Source organism: Fonsecaea nubica (assembly GCF_001646965.1).
Source record: "Fonsecaea nubica strain CBS 269.64 chromosome Unknown Scaff3, whole genome shotgun sequence".
In the NCBI taxonomy this organism is placed as follows: domain Eukaryota; kingdom Fungi; phylum Ascomycota; class Eurotiomycetes; order Chaetothyriales; family Herpotrichiellaceae; genus Fonsecaea; species Fonsecaea nubica.
Window position 1 is genome coordinate 595183 of NW_019173676.1, and position 16670 is coordinate 611852.

The 16670-nt window shown below is 52.7% G+C and overlaps 5 protein-coding genes across 5 annotated transcripts; 3 read left to right on the forward strand and 2 right to left on the reverse strand.

Moving 5' to 3' along the window:
• Positions 1–2: 2 nt before the first annotated feature.
• Positions 3–4915, reverse strand: AYO20_00895 (hypothetical protein; the record flags this gene model as incomplete). Its single annotated transcript, XM_022639203.1, has 7 exons — positions 3–1759; positions 2788–2834; positions 2903–4093; positions 4146–4447; positions 4515–4591; positions 4648–4855; positions 4913–4915. The coding sequence occupies 7 exons, from the start codon at positions 4913–4915 to the stop codon at positions 3–5; spliced, it is 3585 nt and encodes a 1194-aa protein (XP_022504994.1).
• A 549-nt stretch (positions 4916–5464) lies between these two features.
• Positions 5465–6928, forward strand: AYO20_00896 (hypothetical protein; the record flags this gene model as incomplete). The annotated part of the gene is made up of 1 exon (XM_022639204.1): positions 5465–6928. The coding sequence occupies one exon, from the start codon at positions 5465–5467 to the stop codon at positions 6926–6928; it is 1464 nt and encodes a 487-aa protein (XP_022504995.1).
• An 876-nt stretch (positions 6929–7804) lies between these two features.
• Positions 7805–9719, forward strand: AYO20_00897 (hypothetical protein; the record flags this gene model as incomplete). Its single annotated transcript, XM_022639205.1, has 3 exons — positions 7805–8026; positions 8091–8914; positions 8978–9719. The coding sequence occupies 3 exons, from the start codon at positions 7805–7807 to the stop codon at positions 9717–9719; spliced, it is 1788 nt and encodes a 595-aa protein (XP_022504996.1).
• A 1562-nt stretch (positions 9720–11281) lies between these two features.
• Positions 11282–13221, forward strand: AYO20_00898 (hypothetical protein; the record flags this gene model as incomplete). Its single annotated transcript, XM_022639206.1, has 3 exons — positions 11282–11787; positions 11843–12250; positions 12306–13221. The coding sequence occupies 3 exons, from the start codon at positions 11282–11284 to the stop codon at positions 13219–13221; spliced, it is 1830 nt and encodes a 609-aa protein (XP_022504997.1).
• Positions 13222–13849: 628 nt separating this feature from the next.
• Positions 13850–15745, reverse strand: AYO20_00899 (hypothetical protein; the record flags this gene model as incomplete). Its single annotated transcript, XM_022639207.1, has 3 exons — positions 13850–14198; positions 14268–15320; positions 15375–15745. 3 exons carry the CDS (start codon positions 15743–15745, stop codon positions 13850–13852), a joined length of 1773 nt encoding a protein of 590 aa, XP_022504998.1.
• Between the last annotated feature and the right edge of the window lie 925 nt (positions 15746–16670).

Here is a 16670-nt window from a genome sequence, read left to right on the forward strand (position 1 = left end):
GTTCACAGCACGATAAAGAGCCCTCGAAGATCTTTGATGAGTCTGTACGTCCTCTTGGTGGTTTTGCGAGGGAAGACGGCTGCGAAACGGCGTGCAAGCTCAACTTCGTTTTCTGACAGCTTCTCCGGCCGTTGAAGCATGTCCCTCACGTTCTCAAGGACACTTCCAAGTTTCCATACTCGGCCATAGTGGGTCAGAACTAATCTAGAGAGGTCGTGGGGGAGAGAGGAAGGATTTGTTGCCTTCGTCGAATTCGATGGCGAATATACTGGCATCATCGTGCAAGCGATAAAGGGATGCGCCACAGCAATAAAGTCTGGAGGCCAATTGCTGACTATCAATGTAATGTCGTCAAGTCGCGCCTTGGATGCTGAAGCGCCGGATGAGGTTACCTCTTTGCTATTACCTGGGGATCCCTCTTCGATGATTGTCGACATCGTCAATTTCGTGCCGGCAAGGATGAGATGCAAGGCAATGATCCAATTCCCACGAGCAAAATTGGTGTTGTCGAATGAAAATGGTTTACTCCTCAAATGAAATATGGGAGGAAGGGCAAGTCGGAGGCAACAGAGAGACAGTCCCAATTCCTGTTTCTGTTCCAAGAGCACCCCTGCGGGCAGTTGGGCCAGGTCGTGTGCTATCGACGACAGGTACTTTACCACCAAGTACCATGCTCTTTCATCTTGGTTGGCGCAATTCTCAAGGCTCTTCCATGCGTCCTTTGCTTCGGGTATTAACTTGGCAGAAGGAATAGGTGTACCCGCGTACCAGGCTTCATCTGAACATGGCAGATGTACCGTTACACGTCTCTTGTTGATCATACATGGTCGCCGTGAGGTTGTTGAGTTGAAGGTATCAAGCTCCCAAACGAGCCACCAGACGCGCCGAAACCCCTCTTTGGTGACCCATTCTTCTGGGCTGGAGTCAGACGGATCGTCCGGGTCATCATCGATGGAGTTTAGATCCAACTCGTATGAGAGCTCCACACAACGAGACACAAGCCCCCAAGTCAATCCCATTGGACCGGAGGTAAAGCAATAAAATGCCAGGAGTATAGATCCTTGCAGGAGGATGATGCTAGGCGGAGCTCCAGATTGCCGCAGCTTTTCGTAAACCCGATGCGCGTCGACGAAAAAGCGGTCTCCACGCTGGGGCGGGGGAGTATGGACAAAGGGGGCCGTATCAACGTACCTTGCGGCGAGTGCAAAGATACCCATGAACAGCAATTGTTCCTCCAAGGGCAGTGTGTCAAGTTGAAGAGACTTTCCTTGAGCGAGGGACGGCGCAACGTACCGTGCATAGAACCGTGGACGGTGAAGGAGCGGTAGCCATGCTTGCACATGGGAGAAATATACATCCACTAACTTGACTTGGTCACCAGCAGATGGTAATTTCTCGACGTCTGGGAAACCGGCATTGGTGAAGTGTTGATCACTGGGTTTGGGCGTGGTAGACGTTTGCGCCAATGAGGACAAATCCATCTCGGGGAGATAGAGCTCTTGTGTACAGGTATCAAGATCCGCATTCGGTGTTTCTCGTGGCACGGAGTATGCCTGATATCCAGCTGCCTCCGGGTCAAGGTCTGGCGCAGGGGTCGCTGTGAGTCCTGATCTCGATGTGCATTCACGACGCGGCGCAGTGCTCGGTGAAACGGTTGCAGTTTGATCAATCCCATTCGACAGAGACAACACGTCTATTTCCAAAGTTGGCAGAAGCTTGTGGCGTAGCTCCGGGTCGAGGAGACTGAGCAGATCATGAACTGTTAAGCGTTTCGAGAGACTCGAAGGGAGTCGCTCAGTCTTTCGAACCCTCGGCGTTGGCTGTTTTCTTTTCAATGGATATACACAGAGGGCGCCAGTGCGCTGGCAAAGCCCACACATGGGCTTCCGGCGATCACACCGATTCTTTTTCCTGTTACATCCTTCACAAGCCCGGATCATTTTTCCTGCTTGTGCGGACGCAACATCTTGGGCTGGGACTGGTTGATCCATTTCGAACGGACAATGAGTCCTCGTTTGTAGTGTCCTCCTTCAAAATCCAGAGGACTGATCAAGTGTCTGGAAAGATGCGGGCGAGACGGAGAGATGAGTCTAATACCGAGTAGACTTTGGCTCCCCAGAGCTGGGGAACGGTCGACATGGTCTAGTCTGGGGTGCGGCAGGAGGCCGTGCTTGTCCACTAAGGGCAATCCGATTGGACATGACGAGAAACGTAGTCCTCGCTAAGGCAGGGGTGGCTGATGGTCAGAGGAGACCTCCAGGTATGACAGCGACTGATGCACCGAATACCCTGGGGCCGTGGACCGAGTAAGGGACATTCAAAACAGGTTCTTAGGACAGCGTAGCACCGTTTGACCAAAGAGATGAAGGCATTTGATTTGTGATCAGGTTTGAAGACGCGGACCTGCTTGGAGATCGAAGTTGGATTGGAAGTGAGACACGTGGCAGGCGAAGTTCAACGCCGCGCAGCCTCGACACGGCAAATCGCGGCCGCAGCCAAAATGCCGGCATGAGTTTGTTTCGTCCCTTGTAACCAACTCCAGTCGTGTCAACACATCGGATCCCTCACACTATGCAACTATTGGTCAATCATCATAGCATGTCTGCTATCATGGTGCTTGATCTATGCCACGCCTCTAAATGACGCCTTCTTTCTTGGTTCAAGAGCAAATTGTCGACGTTGAGATGATATCTATGTCTAACCTCCTCATACAGGTGAATTACACCGCCACATTCTATCGCACGAGAGTCCTGCAATACTGACAAAAAACTTAGGTTATGAACCGACGAATCTCGGCTAGAACGGTCGCCATCACCACGTCAGCCCTGGAAGACCTGAAACAACATAGCTCTCCCAATTACACTATGATTAGCAGGACTAAACAGCTACTTGCCACACGGACATCTTCTCAATCTTGTCCTGCTTGACATTTCCAATGGTCGCCGTAAACCCAGACTTGTTTACAAAGGCCGTCTGTTCCTTCTGGAATGCCTCGGCCGTCCCAAGCTCCAGCGATACCTCCCTGCCCGCCGAAATTCGGAGGATTGCAGCGACGTTCGTGGGTACAAGTCCATCGACATTGGCGCGCCAGGCGACCATGTCGTCGGGTCGAACAAGAACAGCATCCCGCTCCCATACATCGCGGGCATGCTTATCGTCGGGGAGATGGATCATACGCACGGGAATGTTCTGCGAGATTGCCTCCTTTTCGAACGCATCGATGAATTTCCTGTCGGGAGTAAAATCCACCAACGAGAACCCGGGTCCGAACAGGTCGAAGATGCTTGTCTCATTGTCAGCGAGGAAAACATGCGGAGGTCGTGCTCCTGGCCAAGTCGAAGGAATGTAATCTTCAGCCGTCCAGACCGGTTCATCCACTTCATTGTCGGGCACCACGACAGGTGAGTGATTATACCGGTAACCCATCTCAATCCCGAAGAACTTGTTCTCCCCATCATTCTGCTGTAAATGGTCGCGTATGCGTCGACGGAGCTCCTGCCCTTGATCTGTCTGTATGAACAACGTCTGTGGACCGGCCTGCCTCACCCACTCCACGTAGGTGGCGTGGGTTTGACGATGTAACCCCGAGCACTCGATATTGCGCACAGCGACAGGACGCCGCTCGATCTCATACGAGTCAAGAAGATACTTCCCTCCCCATCCAGACAACACAGCGGCAAGTTTCCATGCGAGATCGACGCTGTCTCCCACTGCAGTGTTGTACCCATAGCCACCAGTCGGGATATTCTGATGTGCCGAGTCACCGCTCAAGAATATTCTTCCACAAGCGGAGCGGTACCTGTCAGCGATGCAGATATTTGGACGCCAGGAGCTTGTGACCAGGATTTCATCCACCTTGATGGGATAAGGAGTGCCAGTCGAGCCACCCAGAACCTCGGCGATGGTCTCGTACGGATCCAACTTGGTGTGGTCAACGTCCAACCCAATGGGTTTGTGGACGGTCCAAGTGTCAACCTCGTTTTGGGCGATCACTGCCGCTCCACTGGTGAAAAAGATGTGCCAGTATTGCCCACATTTTCGAAGCCGTGCCAGGTCGGTGGATCTGAAGTGCACAAGGTAGAATGCCGCGGAGCTGGAGACTCCGTGTTAGTATTCGGTTGAAGCAAACGAGTTGAGATACTCACATTGGACCTCCAACAAGACTCCCGCCGATGCTTTGCCTTACGCGGCTGCCAGCACCATCGCAACCTATCACATACTTGCTCTTGACCACAACCTCGTCGGACAATCCAAGTACCGAGAACCGTGACAAGACATAGTCGTCTTTTTCTTGGAGAGATTCAAATTTGTGGCCGAAATACGAAGTTACCAACGACTGCTCCTGGATCAATGGCTTAAAGGCCTTCTCGAAAACGGCTTGCGAGCAGCGCTGATAGGGTTCTCGGGGTTGAGTGCCGTCGTTCTGTCGTTTGACGCTTTCACGCCACTGGTCAGGAGAGGGCATTGACTATCATTGATCAACTGGCGGTTCCCATTCGGTCAAGGATACGCACCCATTTCGTGATGACCTCGCCACCTTCCGAAAGACCAGAGCTGAAGAGTGAATCAAACGAGTACTCGGTTGCCACCCCTATCGAGATCAACAGCGTGTAAGAGCAGTCGGCTCCGGGCCCAAGGGCGCCTTACCTATCTCCCTGAGCTTTTCGTCAATTCCAAGTCGTTTGAACATTTCCATGGTTCTGCAATTTGTGATGTTCATTTTGGGGAATCGAGTTGTTTCCAAATTTCTCTCCATCAAAGTGCAGGCTATACCAAGTTTTGCGAGGCTGAGTGCGGCAATGAGGCCGGCAGGTCCTGCGCCCACAATCAGGACTGGGGTTTCGATTTGTTGAGCCTGAGAGACTTTGGTCAATACATTGTCTCCAACGAACAGGAGACTGCCTGAACGTACCATAGTAAGTGATGACTTTTGGCAGGATTAGAGGTGAGTAGGATGGATGCTGGCTTTCCGTTACAGGATTGTTTCCTGGCGTCTGCAAATGGAATCAGTGCTCACATTGAAACAACGACAGCAACCATAACAATTCAGGACATAATAAACCCTCGTGAGATGCGCTGGACGAGGCTCTAAAGGGTGCTGTGGGTGGACCCGGGCAATCTTCGAGTTTCCCGATCTCCCGTTCGCAACACCGAGACCATGGGATTCCAAAACAATACCTATATTCCACGAAAGCCGCGTTTCAATCAGGAAGTCGAAGCTTCCAACCTGTCATGTCACTCCCGGACAGCTTGAAACAGGTACTCTGGCAGCCAGGAAGCCGCAAACGCTCCACAACAAGTATTCGATAATATCAGACAAAACCCCTTCAATGACTTCTTGAGCCCTGAGTGACATTGTTTTTCTTCTCCTGTACACTGGCGAAGTAAGGAAATTTCTACCAGGCTGAAGAGCACTTGGAGACCAATCTGCTGATCAATCAATCATCCGAGAACATCACCAAACATGGGCAGTGCAGGCACACCTGATGATTTCACCCAGTTCAAAGCGGACCACTCGAGCGCCGTGCCTCTATGGCTTGACGGTCGCCAAGTTAGGACCTCGCGGACTTTTGAGGTCGTCTCTCCTGTCACCGGCAAAACACTTTGGCATTCGTCGACTGCCTCGATAACAGATGCAGAAGCTGCTGTGGAATCGAGCCAGAAGGCATTCACAACGTGGTCCAAGACGAAGCCCAACGAGCGAAGAGACATTATTCTCCGTGCAGTAGCTGTGCTGGAGCGCCGCAAGGACGAACTCTTCCACTATACCAGCAACGAGACTGGAGCTACCGCGAGAGCATTCGCCAAGGACCACGAACTGGCGATTCAATGTTGCAAAAGTGTGGCAGGGCTGATTCAAACCGTCAATGGCTTCGTTCCTACTCTTGAAGAAGAGGGATTGGAAGGACTGGTCTATCGAGTTCCGTATGGTGTGGTGCTGGGAATTGCGCCCTGGAATGCCCCCTGCATCCTAGGTGTCCGCGCGTTGGTCATGCCTCTGGCAGCAGGGAACACGGTGATCCTCAAAGGACCCGAGGCCGCCCCAGCTATCTTCTGGGCAATTGCCAGTGCGTTCCACGAAGCAGGACTCCCCGCTGGATGTCTCAATACCATCATCCATCAGCCTTCAGATGCCTCGGAGATCACAAGGACGTTAATTTCGCATCCACATGTAAAGAAGGTGAACTTCACTGGCTCGTCAGCAGTTGGTTCTATTGTGGCGACCCTGGCCGGCAAACATCTCAAACCGGTGCTCATGGAACTCGGAGGGAAGGCGCCAACTATTGTCTGCGAAGACGCGGATCTTCACAAAGCTGCACTTGGCTGCGCCCAAGGGGCTTTCATCCACGGCGGCCAGGCTTGTATGGCAACAGAACGGATTATTGTGCATGAGAAGGTGGTGGACGCGTTTAGAGACATCCTCAAGACGACTATCGAGCAACTGTACAACGGTGAGCCGCTGAACTTGGTCAGCAAACTCCCCGTGCAGAAGAACAAGAAAATGATCGCCGATGCGATATCCAAAGGCGCCCGAGTACTCCACGGCGATGAGCAATTCAGTGATGACGTCGCCAAAATGGCGCCCGTGGTGATCGACAACGTCAGGCCAGGCATGGACATATACTACACCGAGTCCTTCGGCCCATCCGTGAGTCTTTTCACCGTGAGCAGCGACGAGGAAGCGCTCCAGATCGCCAATGACACAATGTATGGCCTGTCCTCGGCGGTCTACACTGAAGACCTCAGGCGAGGGTTGAGGATCGCAAAGGCGATAGAGACCGGCGCAGTGCATATCAACAGCATGAGTGTTCACGACGAAGCCGCTTTGCCCCACGGAGGCGTCAAGCACAGTGGCTTTGGGAGGTTCAACGGCCGCGAAGGTCTGGAGGAATGGGTTTACACGAAAGTGGTGACTTGGAAGGAGTGAGTTGGAGGTTTACAACCGAATGTATCAAGTCTCTTCATCGCGAGGTATGAATACCACTTCATTTGAGTATGAACTGTCTTTTAAGCCGTCGCCTTGTAAGGGCTAGTATCAGTGAAAGATAGTTGAAAGCCAGGTCGGAAGGGATTTAGTCAAATTGTATCACAGTGGACATGTGTACCTACCTCATTTACTAGGCCTATAGACAATACATCAGTCTTCTATACTGGACAGGCGAGACCAAAGAAATTGTGTGCCTCTCCGGGATAACCACAGCGAGGTGATCAGACAGAGGACAGCGCTGTATAGTGCTTTTGAACGATAAGCAGGAGGGAGAACCCGTCCATGAGCTACACCAGCTAGCACCGGGATGATTTACCAAGCAGTGTAATCACGTGGCCGGGATTTTGTCCCGCATACTGGCAACTCCTCAGCTTTACGTATAACGGCATACCTGGCTAGACATCGGGATCTCTACACACAGCGGACTTGTACGATGACCGACGTCGCAATTACCAAGCAAGCACTTAATCGCGGTGGCCTTTTGGTGAGCTGTCCGGAAAACGCGTCTCTCGCCCATCGAGTCATGGCGGGAATCCGGGGTTTGTCTTCGAATCCCAGATCCCGCCCGGCGGGTCTTTTTGGAAATCCGGGGTTGATGGAGTCGCCCGCCCAGCAAGGTATACCCCGACCCAATCCAATGTATATCAACACGTCTTAAGCATCTTCCTACCGGTCTATGGGTATGGTGGCCTCGACTACAGCCTCTTCTACCATTCCAGACGTCAGGTTTTTTTTTTCCCCTGACGGCCACGGTAGCATTCTTTTGGGTAATCCTCAACCCAAGACGCAAGGACAGGAGTGGCTCTGACCAAAAAGATGTCCGAGGCGGCGATAATGGACGATGCAGCACCTTCCGAGAAGCACGACGGCTCCGTGACGCAGCGTCAGATCGAGCAGGTCGCGGCGTCGGAACGAAACCTGGCCTACGACTTGGACAATCTCAACCCCGAACTTCACTGGCGAACGTGGGTCGCGTTTGGATCCATCTGTCTGTTCCAGATGGTGTCGATCGTTGCATTCCAGGGCCCGCCTGCGGTGGTAAGTCAGAATAGTCAGTGAGAACCTCTACCGTCCAACGATGTTGCTGACTTCCACCCAAAAGCTTTCGTACCTAGGAGAAGCCCTCCATGACCCTGCCTCGCAGACTTGGATCCCCAACTCGCTGTCCTTGGTACAAGCCGTCCTAGGGCCCGTGTTCTCCTCTGCGTCGGATATCTTTCAAGCCCGCAAACTCTTGCTGTGCGTCGGATGTGTTGCTGCGGTGGTGGGCTCTGGAGTCTCGGCCAGATCCCACAGCATGGCCAGCCTCATTGCGGGGCAGACGGTGATAGGGATCGGATTCGCCACGCTCCCTCTGGCATACGTGGTTCCGAGCGAGATCCTGCCGCGCAAGTGGCGTCCCTTCGCCCAGGGCCTGCTCAACGTGTTCGCATACTCGGGCGCAGTCCTCGGCCAGTTGACCATGGGCGCTCTGATCAAGCGGGACACCCTGAATGGCTGGCGCAACTACTTCTGGTTCCAGATGGCCGTGTGGATCATGACACTGTTCGGGTTGATCGTCGGCTACCGCCCGCCAAAGCGGCACACAGCCGTGGAAAGCCTGTCGCTCGCAAAGAAAATGGCCAGCCTGGACTTGCCCGGATGCGCCTTGATAACAACTGGCTTGACTTTGCTGCTCACTGGATTGTCCCTCGGTGGAGGGCTATACAGCTGGTCGAATGTGCGGACGGTGGTGACACTAGTCCTCGGATGTGTCGGCATCGTGGCATTTGGTGTGTACGAGTGGAAAGGCACCACAACGGGGATTCTACACCACGACATGTTTCGGGGTGGGAAATCAAAAGGACGAACCTTCATCCTCTGCTGCGCCCTGGTCCTGATCGAAGGCATCCTAATCTTCGCCTACAGCATCTTCTATCCTCCTTTGTAAGCGATCCTACCTGGGAAAACATAGATTGACTTTCCAAACTAACAACGGCATCAAAAAAGGGTGACATCGCTTTTCGAGACGGATCCATTCTTGGCAGTCGCCTACATCCAGCCATTCTGGGTGGTGGGTATCTTCTCGTCTGCCGTTTACGGTTTCGTGAGCACGAGGTTCAAGGACATCCGACGGCCGATGTTCGTCGGGTTGACGATATATACCGGTGCCATGATTGGTCTGGCCACCGTCCAACCCGGGGATTCGCTGAATGCTCTGATGTTCGCAGGCATGGCTGGTCTAGGCTTTGGCGCTCCGTTGATCCTGATTGTTGCCGGTGTCCAACTTGCCGTTCCTCATCGTCTCATCGCAAGCGCTTCTGCCGTGATCGTGTCCGCCCGCGCCCTTTCTGGCACTGCGTTCACGGCAATCTTCTCAGCCGCCTTCAACGATAAACTGACGAGGAATCTGCCTCGCGATGTAGGCAGAGCGGCGGCTGCGGGTGGTCTCCCTTCTACATCAATCCCTCTCTTCGTGGAAGCCCTTGCTACCAACAACCAGACCGTTCTATTACAAGTCCCTGGGGTGACCCCGGAGATTGTGAGGCTAGGTGTCGCTGCCGTCAAGCAGGCCTTTGCAGATTCATTGAGGGTGGTTTTCATCATCGCCGCGCCTTTTGGCATCTTGGGCTTGGTTTGCACCCTGTTCCTCGGCGACTTGAGAGAGACAATGAATTATCATGTCGATGCGCCGGTGGAGATTCTGCATGCGAAGCACCCCGATCAGGAGGAAATTCCTCGTGCGGCGTAGCGATCCGTCGGTTGAGATGTAAGGAAGTACCCTGTATCTGGTCCATAGATGAGAGGCAATGACACACAAGCGACCCCTTCTGGGGGAAATGATCCTTACCAAGGTGTCCATAAAGGCCCCATAATGGACTGACCTCTTTCCTCGTTCCTGTACAATGGAGTCGGGTGTTGGTAGATGAGGTCCACGTTACCCAGAAATCTCCCCGGACGACGCCGACATGCGACTCGCGAGGAGTCGATGTATCTCTGTGCGCGGAGTCTCGCCTCCAGATGATACCCACACAAGTCATCTCATCAGCGATCTGTCCCACGGCCAGGGTTGACGGTTAGAAAGATGCCGAGCCATGTCACATGTGCAGCTCAAATAGGAACGTGCGCCGGCTTGGCATGGCAAAATGATATTTAGGCTTCCAATTCCCCCCACTCCGCCACTCTATCACCAGTACCGACCTCCTTGCCTCCCCCTTTCTACCTGTTCCGTATCTCGTACTCTACCAGACACAACGACAACACGTTTCTAGCGAAATGGCTGGTCCTAATGCCATTACCGCCGATCGCCTCCCATCATCGTGCATCCTTATCATTTGATAGTGGCCTTGGCCAGCGATCTACGCCAACCACCGCTATCAGGACTCTACATGTATACAGGATAACACCATTCCGAAGGGTGATTAGGCCCACTCACATGTTTCCGGCTCAAATCCGAGGGAGGGATATGTTACATCGATCATCCCAGTGTCTTACACGCCCCGTTCTCCTTAGACCGAAGCAAGGGTATGGATTCAGTGGTTCCCTATGCTGGGGCATCCACGTCTGCGCATGGGGGTGGAGAAGGTACGAGCAGGTCAATAATAGACGGATATCGCGTTATAGCTGGGCGCCCCCATTTTTTATTATTATCGAGTGCGACATTTCCAACAGGCGAGGTCTGATTTGCCATTGCCAAGATTCGCCAAGCATTTCATCGACGTTCGACGCCGAATCGAAGGAAGCTTGGCGTCTTGGAAAGCTTGTCACCTTCCAGCTGGGGAATGATTCGCCTTTAGTGCGTCCGGGGTCAATCCAGTCTATAACGCAGATCCTTTGCTATCTGTCGAATCATGAGCCGAGTACCGCTGGGTCAGTGACCTGCGATGGAACGCTGCGACCTTGACTCCCGGTTACCTGCCTTGTTTGTTCGCTCGAACTGGCAGTAACCGAGAGCCTCGACCGCCCGTCGTCAGGCCCCTCATTGGCCACCCTACCAATCGCTGCAGAGCTTGTTGTAGTGCTTGTACCACCCAAGGAATGCTTCATCTTATCAAGAGCAACACGAGATATCGCTAACACCGCGTGCGCAATTTCGAGCGGCTACCAATGGTTATCTCGCCACTACCCGGATGCTCGTGTGTTCAGTTCAGGTTACATCGGGAGGACCGAGGAGGGATACTCGTACTATCAGACAATGCTCACCGTGTGGCCATTTATTAGTTGCTCCTGTTCCTTCGATGGCCTTACTTTCTTACTCCACGACCTCGTCTTTGTGTTTCTCTCACTCACTCACTCCACCTGCCTGTCACAGCCATGGAGCACATTGCCCCAGTCACACATCCAGCCCCGGAGCTGGATGCTGTGACCGAGCAGCAGATGCGCAAGCCATCCGTCTCACTCAATGAGAAGCCGGCCGTCATGGAGCGCACGTGGGGTTTCGCTGCTCGTACTGACAGCACCGTGACGTACGAAGAATACGTCTACTGGGCCAAGATCGAGCGTGAGATGGAGGTTGAAGAGAACAAAGTGTTCCAGGCCGAGCACGGCTCTCCTCTGGCTGGCTCGATTAAGAACGCCTTTTCCAAATCCGGTCGAAAGAAGGCAAAGGCGGAAAAGGAGGCCAGGCTTCAGACGATAGCCCAGCTCCATGAGAAACAGCCCGCTGGTGTTGTCACCGATGTCGACAATCCCACGCGTAACGATTCGCTGAAAGTTACTGACGCGGAATGGCGTAACGCTGCTCGTGCGCTGCGAACGGCGAGCTGGGGCCAGATGTTCTTCCTCATCACCACTGATATTCTTGGTTGGTCGGGTGCTCCGTAAGTTCCCCTTGAGACTTGATTTGCTACAGATCGCGACTGACCAATTGTGTAGATTCGTCTTTGCTAGCGTGGGCTACGGCACTGGAGTCGCACTCTATCTCATCTTCGGTATTTTCGCTGCCTGGGGCGGCTGGGTTATTTGGAAGACTTTCCTCGATCTCGACTCGTCTCGGTATCCCATGCAGAGCTTTGGTGATCCGTTTTTGCGCCTCTTCGGCAAGCCCATGCGTCATTTCATCAACATCGCCCAGTCACTCCAACAATTTTGCACCGTGGCCATCTTGATCTTCAGCAAGGCTTTGAACATTGAGCAGATCGCTCACTCAAAGGTTTGCTTTGTGGCTATGATGGTTGTCATCATGGCGGTCGGCATGCTCGGAGGCTTTATCCGAAGCTTGCGGAAGATTGGATGGATTTCAAATGCCGCTGTGTGGATGAACATTGTGAACTTCATCATCTGGTTAGTCTTGCTTCTTCCGTCCGCTAACATCACTTACTGACCCGCATTACAATAGCATGGTCGCGGCTGCACACTTTGCGCCTTACTACCCTGCTATCACGAGATCCACGCTTATCCAGACCATCGAGCCCATCAAAGTATTTGCCGGCATTCCACCGAATCAGTACCAGCAGCAATCTCCAGGTTTTGCGGCTACATTCAACGCCGTCAACACAATGGTCTACGCATACGCCGGTGCTCTCCTCTTCGTCGCGTTCCTCTCCGAAATGAGACACCCGCTCGACTTCTGGAAAGGCATGCTGCTCGCCCAGGCCTTCATCTGCATCGTCTACATGTTCTTTGGTGTTTTCGTCTACTCCTTCTACGGCCAATACTCTGCCAACAACATCGTGAACGTCGTCAATCCGTACGGCCTGCAGACCGCCGGTAACGTCCTCCGGCTCCTCTCCGGCTGGATTGCCATCATCATGTACTTCAACATCGGCATGAAGACGGTGTACCTCGAGGTTTTCCAAGCCATCTTCAAGTTCCCCTCGATTGTGGAAAAGAAGGGCAAGATCCTGTGGTACCTCCTGGGACCCTGCTACTGGATTCTCGCCTTCATCGTCGCAGGCGCGGTGCCCAACCTCAACGGCATCACCAGCTTCGTCGGTGCCGTCTTCATGATGAACTTCACCTACACCTTCCCCGGCATGATGTACCTGAGCAGCATCATCCACAAGGCCGCCGAACTTCCCGGCGAGGGCTTCAACCCAGCCACCCGCGAGACGATCCGGCACGACGATGGCATCAAGCGCTGGATCAGGGGGTACAAGAAGACGTGGTTCCGCAGCACCATCGCTTTCATCTACGTTCTTCTCGGCCTCGCTTGCTGTGGAATGGGTACCTGGGCCGCCATTGAAGGGTTGATTGCCGTTTTTGGCCCCGGAGGAACCGTCGCCGTCAGCTTCGGATGTCCTGTGCCTGTGTAAGTACTATACATAGACGCGGCGATAGCGAATAATGAGGGGCCAAGAACAAGTAACATGCCACGGAGGGGTTATTAAGCCATAGCTAGCTAGCTCTTCGAATATAAAGGCCAGCCTGTTGGAATAATTCAAGCAAACAACGTATCGAGTACTCTTTTCTTCGTTTTGTGGGTATTGCTCCAAGGCTAGTTGGGCTAGGTGGCCAGCCACCTGTGCTCTTATACTATTTCATTTCCAAGTCTTTGAGCCTATTCAATTGTGAGAAATTGAAATAAAACGCGGCTTTTAACTAACTAACTACCTCTTGTCTGCGATTTCACATCTAGGACCGACGCCATCTACAACGCCACCCGCGATAAGAACTATATCATTTGGCCATCTTCGGTACTATGCCGGCTAGACAGACACTGTCGAGCAAGGGGCGACTCGACCACTTCTTAGATGACGACGGGGTTTATAAAGAGAGGTACGACGTACTTCTTATTAAGAGGAGTTTTGTGCAGCGATGAACCCTGTTCAACTCACCTATGACAGAATTCTTTCTCATTTCAAGTTCAGGGCCGCTCTCGCTCTATATATCTCTCTATTCTTACCCAGTCATGACGGTTACTTGGTTCAGATTGACGACAGTCTAAGCAGCTTCCTTGGTCACCTGGAGACCTTCCAGCTTATTGTCCTCTCTCCACTTCTTTGTGATGTCCAGGAACGCCACGGCCCCGTCTCCGTAGACCGAATTCCTCCTCAGTTTCATGGTAATGTCGCCTTCGTCGTTGTAGTACCCCGGAGTGCATTGCTTCAAGAACTCGTAGCGTCCTCTGCCCTTTTCGATGATGATGTCGACCCATTTCTCCTCGGCTTCGACCGACGCTTCGACGGTCCTCAGGCCTCGATCCTTGGCCTGTCGAATGACCCAGGCAATGTGTTTTGCCTGCTCGTTCGTGATGTGCATAAAGTTTGACGTCAACGCAGCTTGGATGCCGCTGACAAATTAGCAGTTGGGAAACCCATTCGTTGTCCAGCCATGAAGGGTTTTCGCACCATCACGCCACTTCTCCGTGATGGTGAGACCATTTCTCCCAGTGATCTCGAGCCCCGAACGGTGAGACCAGTCCGTAGCAAGCTCAAAGCCGGTGGCATAGATGATGCAGTCCAATTCGTATTCTTTTCCATTGGCGACTATACCCTTTGGAGTAATGCGGTCGACACCGCGGCCCTGGGAGTCAACTAGTGTGACATTTGGCTTGTTAAATGTCTGCAGATACCGGTCATGGAAGGTCGGCCGTTTGCAGAATTGATTGTACCATGGCTTGAGAGCTTCTGCGGTGGCTTTGTCTTTAACAATCGAATCGACTCTGGCACGAATTGAATTCATTTGCTCAAAGTCGGCCAGCTGGATGATTTCGGCAATTTCTGCAGGGTCGGCATTCTTGACCTGATTAGGACCAGGACGAAGTTTTGCCATGCTGCTCGTCCATCCATCCGAGACTAGGTCTTCGTTCACCTCGCCACCGCTCACAATTATGTTGTAGTTATCCATGCGCTCTTGCTGCCACCCCTTCTTGAGGGTTTTGGCCCATTCTGGGTCTGTAGGTCTGTTACCTCGAACCGCGACGGAGGATGGCGTTCGTTGGAATACATATAGCTCCTTGGCCCAGTCGCCAAGATGCGGAACGATGTGAATGGCGGTGGCACCAGTCCCAAGTATCCCAACACGTTTGTCTTTAAGCTTAGTTAACCCACCGTGGGTATTGCCACCAGTGTACTCGTAGTCCCAGCGACTTGAATGGAATGAGTGGCCGGTGTACTCTTCGATCCCTGGCAGACCTGGTAGTTTAGGCCTGTGAAGTGGGCCAGAGGCCGTGATCACAAAGCGCGCCTTTATCTTGTCTTGACGAGACGTCTCAATCTGCCATCGAGTAGTTGACTCATCCCACCGGAGATCGACAATCTCTGTCTGGAATAAGGTATCTTTATACAGGTCAAAGTGCTTTCCGATACGTTGAGAGTACTTCTCCACAGGAATATAGCCGGTTTCCTCCAGAAGTGGCAAATAAATATATGAGTCGATGTCGCACTGTGCTCCAGGATATCTGTTCCAGTACCTTCAATGCCTGAGCAATCAGTTCTCACATTGTCGTCGCAGCCTCCAAACTTACCATGTACCGCCATAGTCACCTGCCTTCTCGACGATGATATAGTCATGGAATCCCTGCTCTTGAAGGCGCACAGCGCAGAGCTCACCGCCATAGCCACTTCCGACAACGAGGACTTCTACTTCCTTCTCGATCGGGTCGCGTGGCGGGGCGGGTGGGACATATGGATCTTCGATCCAATGTTTGAGTGTTCCCTCGATCGGTCGATACTGGAAGACACCACCATTCTGAAGTCGTTTGTCTCTTTCTTGCAGGTATTTCTCTTTCAGAGCCTTCGGGTCAAAAGGAAGTTGGACCTTTTCATCTGTGGTTAAGGATGGGATTGGAGCATCCGCCGCGGTCGCGACGAGTACGTCGCCAGGAGGAGTGGCCATGTGTCGAGATTGATCAGCTTGCGGCTGTTAAACAACAGTGGCAGGTTCTTCTCAACATATATCCTGAGATTTACTCACTTTTGATATTTATAGACTTTGATGATACCAAGGCTATATCCGCGGACCTCGCTATCCCGGGTAACCGCCATGTCAAGCTAACCTCAGCCTCAGGGCTTCAGCCAACAGGAAACGCGACTCGTAACCTCGGAAAACCTTGAACGCTCTCAAGAAAACATATACGCCGTGTCACGCAACTTTTGGACTTGATCTTTTTTGTTGGCCCGGTCGAATTGAGCCCAATTAGAGGAAGGACGAGTGCTCAGCATCCAGAATGTTTGAGAGCAACTTCCCCATTCTATTTCGTCCGAAGTATGCCAGAAATGCTCGACGGAATCAGGATTTGGCAGCCCGCGAATCAGATTTTGGGTACTTGTTTGAAGGCCTGGTGATCTCACATGTCGCCGTAGACACTGGGAATTACTATCCCAGATCACTGGTAAGCCTTCTTCCTCATCCGGCCCCCCGTCGCACTTAGCTTTTGACCCATGCCGCACTTGTAGCAAGGGTGGTTGTCTGGAGCGTTCCTGATCTACTGCCGGGATGTGTCCAACCTTAAACGCCTGTGTACGGTGACCCATTTTGCTGTCCGGGTCAAATCCACTAGGTTCGTTACGATGGGTGCGGGGAGGGTGGTACGCAGCTTGATATGGAGATCTGGGGTAGGGTAAAGTGAGACAATCGCAGGACGAAATGATTTTGGCGAATTCGACGCCTGTCAGACCGTTAGCGCCTTGGCACTAGTCTGCCATTACATGTCTTTACGCAGACCTATACCTACCTGATGGTGTTGTAGAAGGTATTCCGAGTACTAGAGCCGCCCAGACAGGCTTCGGTTATACGCTTCCGAGGGCTACCCGTAACAATC